Source organism: Panthera leo, chromosome C1 (assembly GCF_018350215.1).
Source record: "Panthera leo isolate Ple1 chromosome C1, P.leo_Ple1_pat1.1, whole genome shotgun sequence".
Classification (NCBI taxonomy): Eukaryota; Metazoa; Chordata; class Mammalia; order Carnivora; family Felidae; genus Panthera; species Panthera leo.
This window is the reverse complement of record NC_056686.1, coordinates 105,418,187-105,435,821: the sequence shown is the minus strand read 5'-3', so window position 1 is coordinate 105,435,821 and position 17,635 is coordinate 105,418,187. Positions and strand designations below refer to the sequence as shown.

Sequence of the window (17,635 nt, the reverse complement as noted above, 5' to 3'; positions counted from 1 at the left end):
GACAGAGAGAGAGGGAGACACAGAATCGGAAACAGGCTCCAGGCTCTGAGCCATCAGCCCAGAGCCTGACGCGGGGTTCAAACTCAGGGACCGTGAGATCGTGACCTGGCTGAAGTCGGACGCTTAACCGACTGCGCCACCCAGGCGCCCCAAGAGGGAGAGAGAATCTTAAGCAGGCTCCACACTCAGCATAGAACCTGATGTGGGGCTCGATCCCATGACCTTGGAATCACGACCTGAGCCGAAATCAAGTCGCTTAACCGACTAAGCCACTCAGGTGCCCCCATCTTAACCATTTCAAAAAAACTTTTTTTAATGTTTATTTATTTTTGAGAGAGAGAGAGAGAGAGACAGAGACAGAGAGACAGAGAGACAGAGGGCAAGCAGGGCAGGGGCAGAGAGAGAGGGAGACACAGAAACCAAAGTAGTCTCTGAGCTGCCAGCACAGACCCTGATGCGGGGCTGGAACCCACAAACAATGAGATCATGGCCTGAGCCGAAGTCTGGCCCTTAACCGACTGAGCCACCCAGTCACCCCTTAACCATTTTTAAATGTACAGTTTGGTTTTGGGTTTGTGCAACAGATCTCTAGAACTTTAGACGGGCTTTATTACTGCGATCATAACATTAGCACTCCAGTGCATGCTCACTGCTACTAGAAGAACTTTACATTTATTAAGTCATTTAATTTTCAGTGCAGCCTATGAGAGTAGGTATTTTTATTATCTCTCTTTTAGAGATGAGGAAACTGAGGTACACAGAGGTTAAATAACTTGCCCAAATTCATTCAGCTAGGAACTTGTAGAACCAGAATTCAAACACAGGAAATCTGGTTCTAGAATTTTTGCTGTTAATCTCCTGATGGGCCACTCCTGCCTGGCAATGGTCTGTTGTGGACAGCCAGCCACCTGTAACCCAAGCTAGAATGTTTTTTCTTCTCAGTATCTTTCCTGATGCCAGCGGCTTTCCTGATGAGCAGGCTTTTGAAGCCATTAGAGCATACTGAGGAAGATGAGTTTTGGCAAGACAGGGCAAATGAGAGGGCACAGCAGGGCATTTTGTGGTTTCTTTCTGCCTTCAGGATGTTCTCAGGCTCCACCCAGCTATACTTGGAGGTAAGAAGCATGGAGCTACTGAAATCCTGGGCCAACTAGGCGGATCAGATAATCCTTAGTTTATGAAGGGGCTTGGGCCACAAAGTCACCCGGTGTCCCATGGTCCCACATTTTGTTTCTCTTGGGACCCAGAAGCCCACAAGAGTCTATTTATCAAAAGAGGAGCCTGCTAAAGGGGGCTAAGCCTCAACACCTCTTTTGGCCACCGTGGGGACTCTCCTTCTGGGTCTTGCTTGCCACAGCCTCATGGGTCACCCCAATTTGTCAAGCACTGTTGGATCCTTTGAGTCATACGGCCCCATTGGCAGATGTGTTGAATACAGACAGGCGCGGCCAGAGAGCCCTTCCTGGTAGGAGACCCCGCAGTCACTGCAGGGGTTGGGGGGTCACTGCCTCCACCCATCATGCTCCAAGTGCAGCCCTGGACCCTGCAGCATGGCTGGTCACCCGCACACTTGTCTGTGTCCACATCCACCAAAGCCCACTCACCACTGTCCTACCTCTTTGTGTCTGAGCCCTCCTGGGCACACCTAGATGTCCAGGACTGTCATGTGCTTGATCCTAGCTGCAAAGGGATCTGGGACAGTGAGCATGGGGTCTTTTTGGTTCCTAGAGTGGTTGGTGGTGGGTTCCATCTGCCAACAGACAGAAAAAGAGCCATACGTGCTGGCCAGCCCCAAACAATGAAACACAAAATGACCCATCTCAAGGAGCTCTTGTGAAAGTTCTATGATTCACTACAGGAGAGTGTAGCCGTTTATAGGCACAGAGTCTGAAGCCAACTGCCTAGATTCAAATCCTAGACTCTGCTACCCACTAGCTGTGTGAGTTGGAGCAAGTTACTTCCTTTTTGTATGCTGTCACTTCCTTATCTGTAAAATGGGCGCAGTAAGAGTCTCCACTTCATAGGTTTGTTGTAAGGATTAATTAAACAAGGTAGAGCATGTAAAGAGCTTATGGAAGTATCTGGCACATAGTAAGCTTTTATGTGGATTGGGGTTCATTTCTTTTTTGTCTTTAAAGTGCTTAGAGCGATACCAAGGGTATGTTAAGCATTTAATAAGTGATGTCTGTTTTTGTTGTTGTTGTCATTATGACCTATTTATTGCCTACTTGTCCAGGTGCTTCTATGGACCGTATCCTAGAACTGGAACTCCCAGGTAAAAACGCTGTGCACAATTTAACTTTTGATAGGTATTGACGAATCGCATTTGTAAATAAGGCACCAGTTGGCACTCTCACCCATCTCCAGTGATGACCTTTTCCTCATGTTCTCACCATGACTGGATTTTAACCTTTTAAATTTTGGCTCAAGACACAAGAGTGTTATCGTATTCTTTCACTATTTCAATTTTTAAATTATGTGTGTATTTCAAGCTTACTTAAAAAAATGTAAAAAATACATAATTGGTACATAATGTGAAAAAGAAATATTTTTCCCTATAATCCAAGTCCTCAGAGGTAACCAGTGTTGGTTACATTTGGTAAGTTTGGTATGAGCTTACAAGAACTACAAGAAGTTTTGTCTCTTCAAATACTTTTCTGCAAACATGTAACCTTATTTATTTGTTTGTTTGTTTGTTTATAGTATACATTTATAGTACATATTAAATTAGAAGTTATGTAATTATATACTATGCAATTATAAATTATAATTTAAATTAATTAGTTTAATATGTAAAGTAGTCAAACTAAATAAAACTATATGGTTTAATTAATTAATTTTATATATAGTTTAAATTGAATGGGTTCATACTATTTTCTGTCTCTTTCCCCCTCGTCCATATTTCTTGGATATCCTTCCACATCCATATGTATAAAGTTATACATTATGGTTTCTTGGTGTTCATGTTATGGATGTTCCATAATATATTGAACTATTCCCCTACTGGTTGTTTCCAACCTGTCACTATTATGAACAAGGTTGCAGTGGACATCTTATTAATAGATTTGAATACTTGTCCATTTCCACAGAGTGGATCATCCAAGGTGGATTCCCACTGAAAATGCTGCCAGGTGCTGCTAAACTGCCTTCTGAAAATGTTCCACCATTTTATACTCTTGCCAAAAAATACAAGAGTGTCCTTGTCCTCACACCTCTTCCAACACTAAACGTTAACAATCTTCTTATTTTTGAAAATCCTGTCATGTTGTTGTTTTAACAAGCATTTCTTTAGTTGCTAATGAGGTTGGGTATCTTTATTTATGTTTATTACCCATTTAACCTTCATTTTCATATCCTTGGAATATTTTTCTATTGACCGATTGTCTTTTTCTGATTGATTTGTTGGAGATCTTTGTATACTTTTTTTCTTTTGTTTTCTAAGTTTATTTATTGTTGAGAGAGACAGAGACAGTGTGAGTTGGGGAGGGGCAGAGAGAGGGAGAGAGAGAGTCCCAAGCAGGCTCCACACTGTCAGCACAGAGCCCAATACGGGGCTTGAACCCACGAACTGTGAGATCACTACCTGAGCCGACATTAAGAGTCAGAGACTTAACCAAATAAGCCACCCAGGTGCCCCGGAGATCTTTCTATATTAAGAGAGATCATCATTTTTCAGTTTAAGCCTTTTTAAACTCTGGTTTCTGAGCAGCCTTTTGATAAGGTGAGACAGGAAATCCCAAAATATCCCCTTTCCAAACAGCACTCTCCATCTTTCTACACTTGTGACCCTGGGGAAATTGCAGTGGAACAGCAGGTTAGATATGGTATATGGAAGACAGAGAGTCCAGGACATGCAGTGAGGCCCTTTCCCAGACCTTCCTCTGATTCCATGTAGAATGAAGACAGGTGTCCCAAAGCCTCAGGATTCCTGTGTCTTTGGGACACTGGAGGGAGTATCCAAGTTGCTTGCCCTTTTCCCAGGCAGCATCTTGGTGGTAAGGTGAGAAAATGTAGGCCCTGAGAAGGAGGGGAATTTGTTCCTGCCTGTCCTGAGCTTAGTAGAGAAACTGTGACTCAGAGATACGACTCCAGGGGCCAAAGGTCCTTCCAACCTCAAATAGAAGGGCTTTCATTTTCCTTTGGATTTTTTTTATTTACAGTATTATAACATGTCCAAAATGGAAGCTTGATTAGAGGTTTTTATGGCTTAATTTGGGCCATTAACCGAAACTGATGTAATTCTTTCTTCCCAGGGCTTGTAACTGAGAAGGTGCAAGCCAAGTGAGCCTCTGTAAAGGTGGAGACGATTGCATAAAAGCCTTTTTATGGTTCTCGTCTCAGCTTTTCTGGAGCCAGGCTTGGCACAGGAGGAAGGCTGGCACAGGAGGGGCCGGGGAGGAAGTCACAGCAAACTTCCCTGTGTCCCTGGGACTGATGTCGCTGTTACCTCCTCTAGACTACAACACTGGGTTCACACCCACCTCACTTTTTCTTCTTGTAGGTTAGATATGTGACAAGATACATAATTTCTGTTGTAGTGAGATCCTCCTTCACTTAAACTTGAATCTATCTTCAAGGTAGATAGATACCCTTGCTTTCCTACAGATTAAACAGATTTAACAACAATAGAGGGGTGCCTGGAAGGCTCAGTTGGTTAAGCGTCCAACTCTGTTTTGGCTCGGGTCATCATCACACAGTTCATGAGTTGGAGCCTCACATGGGGCTTGTGCTGACAGTGTGGAGCCTGCTTGAGATTCTCTCTCTCTCCCTCTCTCTTTGCCCCTCCCCCTCTCACTCTGTCTGTCTCTCTCTCAAAACTAAATAAATAAACTTTAAAAAATGCATAAGAAAAAGAACAATAGAAAGGTACGGACCCTCTTCAGATCTTGATTCAAATAACCTGTAAAACAAAAACGTGTAAGACAAAAGGGGAAATTTGAATATCTGATAATAGTGAAGACTTACTAATTTGCATAGGTGCGATTATGAGACAGTGGTTTAAAAAAAAAAAAAAGATGGGAATGCAAGCTGGTGCAGCCGCTCTGGAACACAGTATGAAGGTTCCTCAGAAAACTAAAAATAGAACTACCCTAAGACCCAGCAATTGCACTACTGGGTATATAACCAAGGGATACAGGTGTGCTGTTTCAAAGGGACACATGCACCCCGATATTCACAGCAGCACTATTAACAATAGCCAAAGTGTGGAAAAAGCCCAAATTTCCATCGATGGATGAATGGATAAAGATGTGGTGTATATATATATATATATATATATATATATATATATATATATATATATACAATGGAGTATTACTCGGCAATCAAAAAGAATGAAATCTTGCCATTTGTAACTACGTGGATGGAACTGGAGGGTGTTATGCTAAGTGAAATTGGTCAGTCAGAGAAAGACAAATATTTTATGACTTCACTCACATGAGGACTTTAAGAGACAAAAGAGATGAACATAAGGGAAGGGAAACAAAAATAATATAAAAACAGAGAGGGGGACAAACATAAGAAACTCATAAATATGGAGAACAAACTGAGGGTTCCTGGAGGGGTTGTGGGAGGGGGGATGGGCTAAATGGGTAAGGGGCATTAAGGAATCTACTCTTGAAATCATTGTTGCACTATATGCTAACTTTGATGTAAATTTTTAAAAAATAAAATTAAAAAAAAAGAATTCTAATCTTGAAAGGATGCTTACAGAAATATTAATGCAAGGAATAATACAGTGTCTCGTGTTGGCTTCAAGAAAATCTGAGGTAGAGGAGGGCTAGGAAGAAGAGTTGAAGCAGGTAGGGTTGTGAGCAGAGTTTTAGGGAAGGTGGTGGTGTAACTGCAGGTTCATCATACTCTTCTATTTTTGTAAAAATTGACATTTTCTACTGAGAGAGAGACCTAGAGAGAGAAAGAGATCTCCCTCTCTCATTTGCCTTTCTTTTCTTCTGTCCCAAGAGACGGCTTTTTAAACACTTCCCTCTCCTTCGCATCTCCCTTGCTCTTAAATTTTTTTTTTTAACGTTCATTTGTTATTGAGAAACAGAGAGACAGAGCCCGAGCAGAGGCGGGGCAGAGAGAAGAGTAGACACAGAATCTGAAGTAGGCTCTGAACTGTTAGCACAGAGCCAGATGTGGGCTCGAACTCACAAACCGCGAGATCATGACCTGAGCCGAAGTCTCAGCTCAACCAACTGAGCCACCCAGGCGCTCCAAGTCTCCCTTGCTCTTATTATCAGAGGCATGCCTCTGATAAAACCAAGCCATGCTTAGCACCTCAAGGGTAACCTCTGAGGCTGAGAAGGTGAGAAGAGGACATTCCATCCCACAGAAATAAACTGTTAGTGGTGATCTTTCCAGCATCCGTGACAGGCCAGAAGGCGGCTATTTCTGAGTGCACTGAGGGTGGGCTGGAAGCCCTCCAAGTGCCTCTCAGATCACCCCCAGCCCTGGCAGAGGGTTTTTTTCCTCTGAGCTCTGTTGTTATTCTGAGTGGCAGGCTTTGAACTCAGCATTGTTCAGAGATAGGGAGGTGCTGTGAAATTAGCGTGAGCAGCTGGTTGAATTTGTAAAACTCTGTTTCCTCTGATGTAAGATGAAGAAAAAGCTGTTTACCTGTCCAGTTTGCTGTGGGCAGTCCCTGAGCTAACTGCTAGTGTGCAGGGCCCGGCCTGGCACCAGCCACACCTGCTAACAGGTCCTCAGTAAATGCTACTCCCTCCTGCACAGGGCGTGTCGTTGGTCTGTTAAAACCAGGAGAAATGAGCAGGACGTGGCTCAGGAACTGCTTAGCTGCGAAAAACCTCCACCTGTCCAGCCAGTCCCACATGAGGCCTCCGCAGGCTGCTGCCTTGGGTGCCACAGGCACCTTGAGTTGTGTGTTGGGTGTGTTCGTTCTGTTCGCGCTGCTCGTTTGCACACAAACCTGCACATGTATAGACCAGACCACCCTGTCCAATCCCCGTTTACTCTCGGCCACCCACATTACCCCATGTCCTTCATTGCACTTTATTGGTAATGATGCTATTGCCTTGATTAGTTGCCATCTCCCTCCGCAAATCATCTCTATGATGGCAGAAACTGCCTTGTTTCCCACTCTGCCTACCAAACCTGGTGGAGGCCAAGACTGAATGAATGACCATGCACGCGTGTCTCTCCCAAAGGAAAGGGCAGGCAGGCAAAAAAATAAATAAAATAAATTAGTACCTTTATTTGGGGTTTTGATTACAAAAGTAATACATGCTTATTATTTTTTAAAATGTACAAGTGTCGGGGCGCCTGGGTGGCTCAGTTGGTTGAGAGTCCGACTTTGGCCCAGGTCATGATCTTGTGGTTTGTGAGTTCAAGCCCCGCGTCAGGCTCTGTGCTTGGAGCCTGGAGCCTGCTTCTGATTCTGTGTCTCCCTGTCTCTCTGCTCCTCCCCTGTTCATGCTGTCTCTCTCTCTCAAAAATAAACATTAAAAAAATTTTTTTTTAAATGTACAAGTGTCTGGGGGTGCCTGGGTGGCTCAGTTAAGCATCTGACTTCGGCTCAGGTCATGATCTCGTGGTTCATGAGTTCAAACCCCGCATCGGGCTCTGGGTTGACAGCTCAGAGCCTGGAGCCTGCTCTGGATTCTGTGTCTCCCTCTCTCTCTGCCCCTCCTCCGCCTACTCTTGTCTCTCTCTCTCTCTCAAAAATAAAAAAATAAGCATTAAAAAATAGATATATACAAGTGTCTGAAACAAAAGTAAAAAAATTATCCCCTTCCTTCCGTTGCCTCTCTCCAAAGGTAACCATGGTTACACATGGACGTAGTACCTTTCCTGTAGCAGGGGGCATCCCCCACTCCCTCCGCACCAGGAAGACCCCGCTGTTCAGTTCAGGAGACACCTGCTTCTTCTTTCCCCATTCCCAAGAAAGTGTCCCTGAGAGTCCCCAGAAACAAAACAGCACAGCTTTCCACATTCCTTCTGGAGCTTCTTCCTCCCCACCACCCACACCCCTCCCAAGCCAAACAGAGCCAAACAAAACACCAAATGGCCTGGAGTGATTAGAAAAACTGTGAGCTCCAGAACCCAGGAACCTGAGAGGGGTTCCTGCTCGGCACCTAACTTGGCCTTGGCCCCTCTGAGCCTCAGCTTCTTCCTAAGTCAAAGGAGGATGATTTACCTACAAATTTGGGGTGTGGCAAGGGTTAAGTGGGGGTGCTGCGGGCAAGGGCGAGTGTGACCAGGTAGTTCATTCAGTTTAGTTCTGCTTGATCCCTGATATCCTCCCCTCCACCCCCACCCCCCCACCAGCCGGACTGGGATTGCTTCCCCATTGCTTTTGTTTTGCGAGAGATGAAGAACAACACTTTTTTTCCTCTCTCTCTTTTTTTAAAATTTTTTCAAATGTTTATTTACATTTTGAGAGAGACAGAGCATGAGTGGGGGAGGGGCACAGAGAGAGGGAGACACAGAATCCGAAGCAGGCTCCAGGCTCCGAGCTGTCAGCACAGCTGTCGAAGCTCAAATCCATGAACTGAGAGATCATGACCTGAGCTGAAGTCAGACTCTTAACAGACTGAGCCCCCCAGGCGTCCCTCTTTTTGTCTCTTTTTTTTTTTAAACGTTAAATTATTCTTGGAGACTCTGACGTCATCTCCTCTCCTTTCCTTTCTCTGGGTTTAATCTTTCTTTCCTCACTTCGTCATCTTGCCAAAGAGTGGTCTGTTTAAAGAGGCCCAAAGAAGTCTGGCAGAGACTGGAAGGAAAGGGGGGAACCAGCAGAGGGGCTCCATACCCCCTACACCACAAGAATCTGCTTTCTGTCTGCAGATGATGGAGCAAAGCCAAAGTTCAGGCAGCGGTTACATAACCGCCTTGCTGTTCAGCTGCTGGCCTGATAACCTACCTCCTCTAATATTTACTGTGCTTTTTTGGAGCTTGAACCAGCAGGAAGGAACATGGGCCACACCCACCCTCCTTTGGGGTGGGGGTGCCCAGTGTCAGGCATATGGCCTCCTGGGATTAGCAGACCTGGGCTGGGGTCTCACCCTCCCTGGGACTGCCCAGGGCAGGAAGCTCGAGGCCCTCCTCATATGCCTTCATATCAATCTGGGAGTCAGCCAGCTCCAGTTGGACTCTGGTTGGCTATGGAAGGGCAGATCAGAGAGAGGAGAGAATGCATAAGTTCCTGAGAAGCAACATTAGGGATGCCTGAGCCACAGTGAGGCTGAGTGGGGTGGCCCATCATGGAAGCAAAGACGCCATGGGCCATGGACCCTTCTACGACCAGCCTGAGCCCTCTCCCTGGGCTGCTTCCACCTGTAGCCCTGATTTGAACGAATTTTCCCAACCACCTTGCAGGCTGTGGAGGAAGCAGTAGGTAGGGGCTAGGGGTGCCATTCAGGAGCCACAGAGAACACCAGGTCAGGGTTCAGAGCATGAAAGAACCTACAGTCTGTGACAGAACGGTGCTTTGCGGTTCTTGTCTAGAATAAGCAAAATCACAGTTTCTTTGGGGGTGATGATTCAAGAACCTTTTTTTTTTAACGTTTACTTATTTACTTTGAGAGCACATACGCAAAAGGGGGAGGCGCAGAGAGAGAGAGGGAGACAGAGGATCTGAGGTGGGCTCAGCACTGAGAGCAGAGGGCCCAACGCGGGGCTCGGTCCCACGAACTGCAAGATCGTGACCTGAGCCGAAGTCAGACGCTTAACCGACTGAGCCCCCCAGGTGCCCCAGAACTTTTGACAAGGGGGTGAGGATGGGCTTTCTTTCTCTTTCAGATCTTGGTTGTAAGGCTACTTCAAGCCCCAAAGCAGGAAAGTAGAGGAGGTATGAGATGGGGTCCTAGGAGGAGGAGGAGGAGGCCAGAGGCGCAGGCTGGAGGCAGGGTGAGGAGAGACAGCCAGCAGATGGGGAGGCCAGCCCAGGCGAAGAAGCAGCCCCCTGGGCCACCCCCTGGGGGACAGCTGCACCCACAGGGCTGACTGCAGCACATGCCTGGCTGATGGCGTGATGGTGAGGACCCAGATGTAGGAAAGAGCCAGGGGAGTTGAGTGATAGTGAGGAGAAGGGGGTAAGGGCAGCCACAGAGCATCTCCCTCTGGGTGCTCCCTTACCCACAGGAACCAGGAGGACAGATGCCCGTCATCTGTCATACTGCAGCCCAGCTTTGTTCTTCCTTTCACTCCGGTTTGGAAACACCATGGATCTTTCCACCAGCAGTCTCGAGACCAAACTTCGTCCCTTTCACTATCCAATAAAAACTTCACCCCATAGCTTTCATCCAAGATGAAAGTGGCTTCTATAGACGCCGAGTCAGCAGGTTCCTAGAAGAAGCAAATGTTACCCCTGTCAGGCAGCCAGGTTTCAGGAAAGAGGGCCCCTTGACTTCACGATGAAAAACAAGTGGGGTGGGTTCCCTTGCCCAGCCCTTTGAACCTGGGCCTCTCTGGATTGGGGCAGCCCCAGAGAGAGTTAACAGATCAGGCCTCAACCTTGCCTTGGTTCTTCAGCAAGCACCTGTCATTTGCTTGGCAGCTGTGTGGCATGTCCCTGGGACCCTGTACTAGCAGGCTAGGCAGCCCTGGTGGCATTGAATCCTCCAGCTGGGGGACTCCTTCCTTCCTGGATGAATGGAACCCTGAGAGTCTTCTGACTTGTCACAGGCCAGTTAGGGACAGTGACATCATGCTGGACTGCTCTGGGGCCCTGCTACCCACCTAGGGAGCTGTATGAGGTACCCAGCCCAGAGATGGGGGGGGCACTACACTTCCACCTGCCGGGATTTATGAGGGTAATGAGCGTGATAATGAGTGCTGCCAATTTTCCTTCCACTTCAAAGCTCAACAGGAATACACAAGTCAGGAGAAAGTGAAACCTGGACATGGGTCCTAGTTAACCCCGGTTCCTGTCAGGGCGGCCATGGCAGGAGGACAGGGTGGGCAGTTTGGGGGTGGGTAGGACTGTGCCTTTTGGAGCCTGGACGTCTGGAATCAGAGGGCAATCTTAGGAGAGAGCTGACCCTGGCTGTGAATAGGAGCAGATGGGCCCACAGCCCTGCGTGGAAACAGACCCAAGTACAGAGGTAAGCACTGACACAGGAACATGTGCGCTCATATACTCGCGCAAACACACACTCACGCGCACAGACACATATGCATAGGCCCACACAAGCAACACTCCGGCAGGCACAAGCTCACTTAAGTACACACAGACATGCACAAGTCCAGACACACAGGAACACTCACACAGGCACGTATGCACACACAAAGACACACACACACACACACACACACACACACACACACACACAGGCATACAGGACTGTGCACATACACAGACCCACAAAGTATTCCCAGGCACCCACAAGAGATACACACACAGGCACAGTGCATATCTGCAAATGCACAGGCTCCTAGCACACGCGCACGCGCACACACAGATACACACACACCCTGCAACTCAAACAGCAGCCTCCCAGGCCATTTGAGAACGTCCTGGCCAGCTGCCCTTGGTGGTTCACCCTGGGCTGTAGCCGGGGCCCTCCCCCTGCCCCGCCCCGCCCCCCAATTGGTTGTATAAATTCCTTCCCTTTGCCCCTTCCCGGGCACAGCGTGCCTCGGACACCAGCCCGGCCTCTGTTTCTGCTCCCTCCTGACAGGCCAGTCAGGATCAAAGCATACCAGCAAGCAGCATGGGTAAGGAGGGGGCTTTCTGACAACCAAGTGCCGCCCACCCTGCCACTGGAAGTGGCAGAAAAGTTAGGTCGGGAGAGCTGGGTGGGGGGGCAGGCGCTGGACTCTGCTCCACCGGCGCCACCCCACCCCCACCCCTGAATCTCCCAGCTCAGCCAAAGTTTCTAGAGGGTGCCAGAAGAGGAGGGTGGAGGGGCTGCGGAGATGGGTGGCCCTGGACCCCCACCTGGCTTCTCAGCTGCAGCCCGGGCGCCTTTCTGCAGCTGGGAATATCTGGTGGGGCGGGAATACAGTGGCAGAACCTTTTGTCCCCAGCCTATCACCATAGGTGAATGACAGTCCTGATTTCAGCCCTGGGCCAGCTTCTTACTCCAGGAAGTAGGGAGCCCAGGCCTTTGGGGACAGATGGCTCTCTAGCCACCCGGAACCTGATCACTCTGGGATGGAAAGCGGAGCCCACACTCTGCCGCTGGGCGCCTATTCCAGTGCCTCCCACCCCTCAACCCACCCCCCAGTCCCCAAGCCCTCCTGTTCCTCACTCTCAGGCTCCTAGAAGCTCCAGTGAGCTACCCTGTGTTCATCCTAAACCCACAGATGTTCAGAGATCTTGCTAAAGATGCTTAAGACAGGGCATTGTTTCCCAGAAAGAACACTGATGCTCCTGGGGGCCTGGTGGGTGCATGGGCCTGACTGATTCTAAGAACTGCTGGGAGGTGGTGGGGGCAGGGACAGGAAGACAGCCTCACACCTCCCTCACACCTTTATTTCTCTCTCTCCGTTCAGCTTTGCGGGTTTTGTGTCTCTGTCTTGAGGTCTTGGGAGTTTTGAATCTCCTTCTGTTCTGTGTTGGGCAACCTCCCTCCCCTCTCCCTCCCCTCCTGTGCCAAGCCCTGGCACAAGTCCCCTTAATTCCTTTGGACTGGACCTCTCACCCTGCCACACCCACCCAGCCCTATGAGCAGCAACCACTGCCTGGGATTTCTGTCCCCAGCTTCTGGCACAGTCCTTCCCATATTTATACAACACTTCTCCTTTAAAGTACTTCTGAATACATTGGCTTATTTGACCTTCATGGGCACCTAGAAAAGAAGGTAAGATATTATTACCCGCTTTTAGCCAAAGCAGGGGAGAGAACATGAGAGAACAGACATCAGACCTGGAGCTTGAAACCAGGTTTCCGCACTCAACAATGCTGTTGCTGCCACCTGGGCCTCCTAAGTCACTTGGCTGCCATGAGTAGGGGACCTGGCTTCCCGGCTGAGGCCCGACTGAGGGCCTCCAGGTACCATGGAGGCTCAACTCTGGCTACTCCTGCCTCCCTACTTGTGGCCCCCCAGCTGTCAGGGCAGTGGCCAGACTGGCCATGGGCTGCAGCAAGGAGGCAACGCCCCATCCTGTGATCTCCACTCCGGGATTTCTTTCCTCCTACAGCTCCCTTTGTGCTAGTCCTCCCTCTGCCTCCTGGTCAGGCTCCAAACCCTGATGCCTGACACCTGGTCCTGGCAGCCCTCCTTCTCAGAGACTGATGTTGGTCCTGTAGATCCATGTGGCTTCTCTTGCCAGACTTCAGGGACAAGGAGGGCCACACCCTATAGCTCTGGTAGGTGGGCCTCTGAGCCCTCCAGAGCAGGACCAAACACCTAGCGTTACAGATGCAGGAAGTGGGTGACACCCGGGGGTAGAAACTAGTCTCTGCACATCCAGGTGGTAACAGCTCTGTGGCCCCAAACCAGCCTCCGATCCTTACCAGACCTTCGGAGAAGTAACCCAGGCTTTGGACAGCAGCCTGGGTCAGGACCCAGAGGGGAGAAAGGCAGGAAGTGTCCCAGACCCTGGCAGAGACAGCTTTCTGGGAAGGGAGGTGAACAGGCACCACCCTCACTTGCTGAGGAACAGCCAGGCTTTGATGGGCTCCTGTCAGGCAAGCACGAGCTGCATACTTCACTCACTGCACCTTCTTGTTTCCTTCTAATAAAAGCCAGTCATGGTATTCTTATTACTTTCTTTTTACAGATGGTGTGGATGTTGAGGCTGGGGAGGTTAAGTAACTCGCCCCAAAGCTCCCATGGCTTGGAGCAAGTCCCAGTGAGCAGCCGGGACTGGGACGCAAGTCAATGTCATAGCCATTGTACCACACAGCCTCTCCTGCCCCTCTCCTGGGTCCTGCTTGAGTGTCTGTCCACCTTCAGGTCATACCTATGAAGGCTCTTCCTGCCACATGCACACATGCATCAGGGCTCTGAGGGCCGGGGAGGATGGTGGTAGTGACAGGGCCGGAGTCGGGACAGGACCTGGGCTAGCACGTGGTGGGATATGTGTTGCCACAGGTAGGGAAGGAGCCTTGACCCTGCAGGGAGTGACAGAGCCAACCTGCCTCATTGTTTTCACAGCTACAAAGTGTGAGAAGTGTGGACCGGGCTACCCTACCCCTCTGGAGGCCATGAAAGGTAAGTGTGCAGCATCTGCCAGCCTGTGCCCCCAGAAGGGAATTGTGCAAAGCCATCATCCTCTACTGATCCCACTGCCGGTGAGGGCAGGAGACCTGAGGCCTCAGCCTCGGGCATGCCCAGCTCCGTGCCCATCATTCCTCTCTACCCTGCCATCCCCACTAACTGCTTTCTACTCTTTAGGACCCAGGGAAGAGATTATCTACCTGCCCTGTATTTACCGAAACACAGGCATTGAGGCCCCGGATTATTTGGCCACCGTGGACGTTGACCCCAAGTCTCCCCACTATTGCCAGGTGAGGTGCAGCTTGGGCACTGGAGTACCCTGAGTCCCCTCTCTAGCCCTGGCCCCGGCAATGCCCTTCCCCAGCTGCATCCTTCTTCACCCTCCTTGGGTACGGTTGTACAGTCTGTTCACTGCACAAGGGCACCCCCAAGGTACAGGACAACGATGAACACCAGCCTGTGCTGTGCTGCCCAGCCCAAGTGGGTCCAGGGATCCCAGTGGCATGGTCTGGGTGAGCACCACCCCTTGCCCCCTCTCCCATCCTAGGTCATCCACCGGCTGCCCATGCCCAACCTGAAGGATGAACTGCATCACTCAGGATGGAACACCTGCAGCAGCTGCTTCGGGGACAGCACCAAGTCCCGCACCAAACTGATGCTGCCCTGTCTCATGTCCTCCCGCATCTATGTGGTGGATGTGGGCTCCGAGCCCCGTGCCCCGAAGCTACACAAGGCATGTTCCCTGCCTTTGTTGCTCAAGGACCTAATGGACATGCCACTCTGGGCACCCTCCAGGCCACAGGCCACCCCCCAGCCAGCTGCCTTCAGCTCTTGCACAGTGTCAGGGCTCAGCAGCAGGGGGCGGGGGCGGGACTTCAGAGGAGGGTTACCAAGGCCTGCGGGTGGTCACCATATAGAATCATGGGGGTGGGCACTAGAGGGGTTGGGAGGAGCTTTTTGTTTTGACTCTGAGAGAGGGAAGGAGCCCTTTTTTCCCCCAGCCAATTATGAGCCAAGGACTTCCCTCAGGCAGGAGCCTCTAACCACCCCTCCCAACACATGGTTGAGTGCCATCTTTGTGCCTTGATGCTGGTGATGGCCCAGCAGGGGAGGAGCTTCTGGTCTCAAGGGTCGTAGTGCCTTCAAGACAGACGATGGGAGAGAAGTCAGTGTTTTCTGCCTGCGGAGTTAATCTCTCAGACTCTCCCTTGCTGCTCTGCAGAAGCTACCAGACTGAATCTCTGCCATATTCCCCCTGGGAAAATTGTGTTCATGTCTTGAAGGAAAAAATATGATGGTGTCAGCAGATAGGAGTGGGGGGATGGGGGAGTCACAGGTGGGTCCCCCCAGCCCTATAACATTCTGATGCCATTCCTTACCCATATCCAGGTCATTGAGGCTGAAGACATCCATGCCAAGTGTGACCTGGGCTACGTCCATACCAGCCACTGCCTGGCTAGTGGGGAGGTGATGGTCAGCTCCCTGGGAGACCCCAAAGGCAATGGCAAAGGTACCTGTTGGTACTGTAGGCACATCTGTGGGGAGAACAGCTCCCGAGCTGAGGCAGAGGGATTGAATGACCTTCCAGGGAGAACCAGAGGGCTGGGTCTTACCCAAAATTTAAACTATAGTCAAGGAACTTTAGTCGTTTCAATGATTTCTATAAAGATGAAACTTGAATGACAAATTCACTTAGAAATTTCAGTCAGAACAGTGCACTATGTTCTGGGGGACTATGACATGACCCCGGAAAACACAGACATTTAATATCAGCCTTTACGAATTCATGGGCAAGTCTCACAGTCCGTGGGGTCCTTAATCTTCACATCGGCACTCTCATTTATGGTGCTGTCTTAGCTAATACTTACACAATGTCTCCTGTGCGCCAGGTACAACCTATGAGGTAGGTGTGCCTAGCATCTCTGTTTTCCAGATGAGAAAGCCAGGGCACAGGCTGGGTAAATAACTTAACCAAAGTCATACAGCTAATAAGCTGTAGAGGCAGAACTCAAACCCAGCAGAGTGGTTCCAGAATCTATGACCTAATCACCACACTGAGCTGTTTCTCTCTGAACCTTACCTATTCCATTTGAGGGCTTGGAGTGGGACACCAGTTCCTTCTCAGAGGTAGGAGGAATGTGACCCTCCTAGGTTTAATACCACTGAGGAGTTGACATCTAGTTGTATTTGCAAAGGACTATCAAGGCGTCATAACACACTAAGCAAGGGAGGACATGTTAGGCATTCACAGTGAATAACGAGTATATGCAATTTGTCTGCTCTAAAAAAATACAACTTAGTGAGCAGAATGGAGCCTAGCCTCTGGAAGGGAGTCCACACTGAGAGAGAGGCTGGGCAAGAGAGCCACAGCCTTCTGAGTCCCAGACTCTTGGCTCAAGGGGACAGAAATGTCCCCTGTGGTCTAGGACCGGGATGAAGTTGATGGGAGGTAGGGGCACCAGAATGAGTCCCCTCCCACCTGGTCCCCTGGATGGAACCCTTTGGGCACCTGAATTGAAGGACCTAGCAAATCCAGGGGGAGGAAGGGGCACCATGAAATGGACTTGCAGCCCCTTGGACATGCCTGGGGGCAAGGGCTGGATAAGGCTGGCATCTCCACTGTTGCTACCTGCCACTTTACTTCCTTCACTGTTCAGGGGGTTTCGTGCTGCTGGATGGAGAGACATTCGAGGTGAAGGGAACATGGGAACGGCCTGGGGGCGCTGCACCCATGGGCTATGACTTCTGGTACCAGCCTCGACACAATGTCATGATCAGCAGTGAATGGGCGGCTCCCAATGTCTTTCGAGATGGCTTCAACCCCGCTGATGTAGAGGCAGGTGAGACTTGTCCCCCATAGGCCAGTAGGAGCCTGGGCACACACACCCCTACTTTCTGCTTGAAAACCCCTCTTCAGGTCTCCTACTTCTCTCCTGTGAACCCGACTCTTGGGGTGATTGATGGTATAGGACTCGATGAGTACTCCAGCTTGCTCAAGCATCCTTCTTATCCCTCCAACCAGTTTTTCAACCTTATGCCCTGGGTTGTGCCCCAGCCTTCACTCATGCTGCCCTGCCCTGATCCTGAGCCCATCCTCTGGCCCCATCCCTTCCTCAGGGCTGTATGGAAGCCATTTACATGTGTGGGACTGGCAGCGCCATGAGATCGTGCAGACCCTGCCCCTGCAGGACGGGCTCATCCCCCTGGAGGTCCGCTTCCTGCACAACCCAGACGCGGCCCAGGGCTTCGTGGGCTGTGCCCTCAGCTCCACCATCCAGCGCTTCTACAAGAATCAGGTGCCTCGTGTCCTCTGGCCCTGTCCTCCCAGCCATCCGTAGCCATGAGGCACCCCTCTCTCTAGGGCTGACCCAAGCCCCTCTGCCTGACTCCGCTAGCCCTATTTCTCCAGGAACAAAAACCAAGGCCACTTGTCCTATCTCTCTTCTCCCTTGAATCCTAAATTCCTACTCATTCATTCAAAAACCGTCTGTGGGCTTCTATGTTAGGCA

At 49.9% G+C, this 17,635-nt stretch overlaps 1 protein-coding gene and 1 long non-coding RNA gene across 4 annotated transcripts in view; one reads left to right on the top strand and one right to left on the bottom strand.

The window, feature by feature from the left end:
• Positions 1 to 865: 865 nt before the first annotated feature.
• SELENBP1 (selenium binding protein 1) overlaps positions 866 to 17,635 on the top strand; it is an 18,535-nt gene continuing 1,765 nt past the window's right edge. The window contains exons 1-8 of one of the 2 annotated variants that reach the window (XM_042953971.1): positions 866 to 1,115; positions 2,237 to 2,275; positions 14,064 to 14,120; positions 14,304 to 14,416; positions 14,674 to 14,859; positions 15,516 to 15,636; positions 16,784 to 16,966; positions 17,244 to 17,422. In XM_042953971.1, coding sequence (XP_042809905.1) covers positions 2,245 to 2,275; positions 14,064 to 14,120; positions 14,304 to 14,416; positions 14,674 to 14,859; positions 15,516 to 15,636; positions 16,784 to 16,966; positions 17,244 to 17,422 — 870 coding nt within the window. In that variant the 5' untranslated portion in view covers positions 866 to 1,115; positions 2,237 to 2,244. Of the gene's footprint in view, positions 1,116 to 2,236; positions 2,276 to 11,583; positions 11,677 to 14,063; positions 14,121 to 14,303; positions 14,417 to 14,673; positions 14,860 to 15,515; positions 15,637 to 16,783; positions 16,967 to 17,243; positions 17,423 to 17,635 lie in introns of those variants that run through there. The other variant, XM_042953972.1, reaches the window with a different exon arrangement.
• The window catches only part of LOC122228711, a 19,470-nt gene continuing 11,489 nt past the window's right edge, over positions 9,655 to 17,635 (bottom strand). For both annotated transcript variants that reach the window (XR_006206713.1, XR_006206714.1), the window contains exon 3: positions 9,655 to 10,305. This is a non-coding gene — a long non-coding RNA (uncharacterized LOC122228711). The remainder of the gene's footprint in view (positions 10,306 to 17,635) is intronic.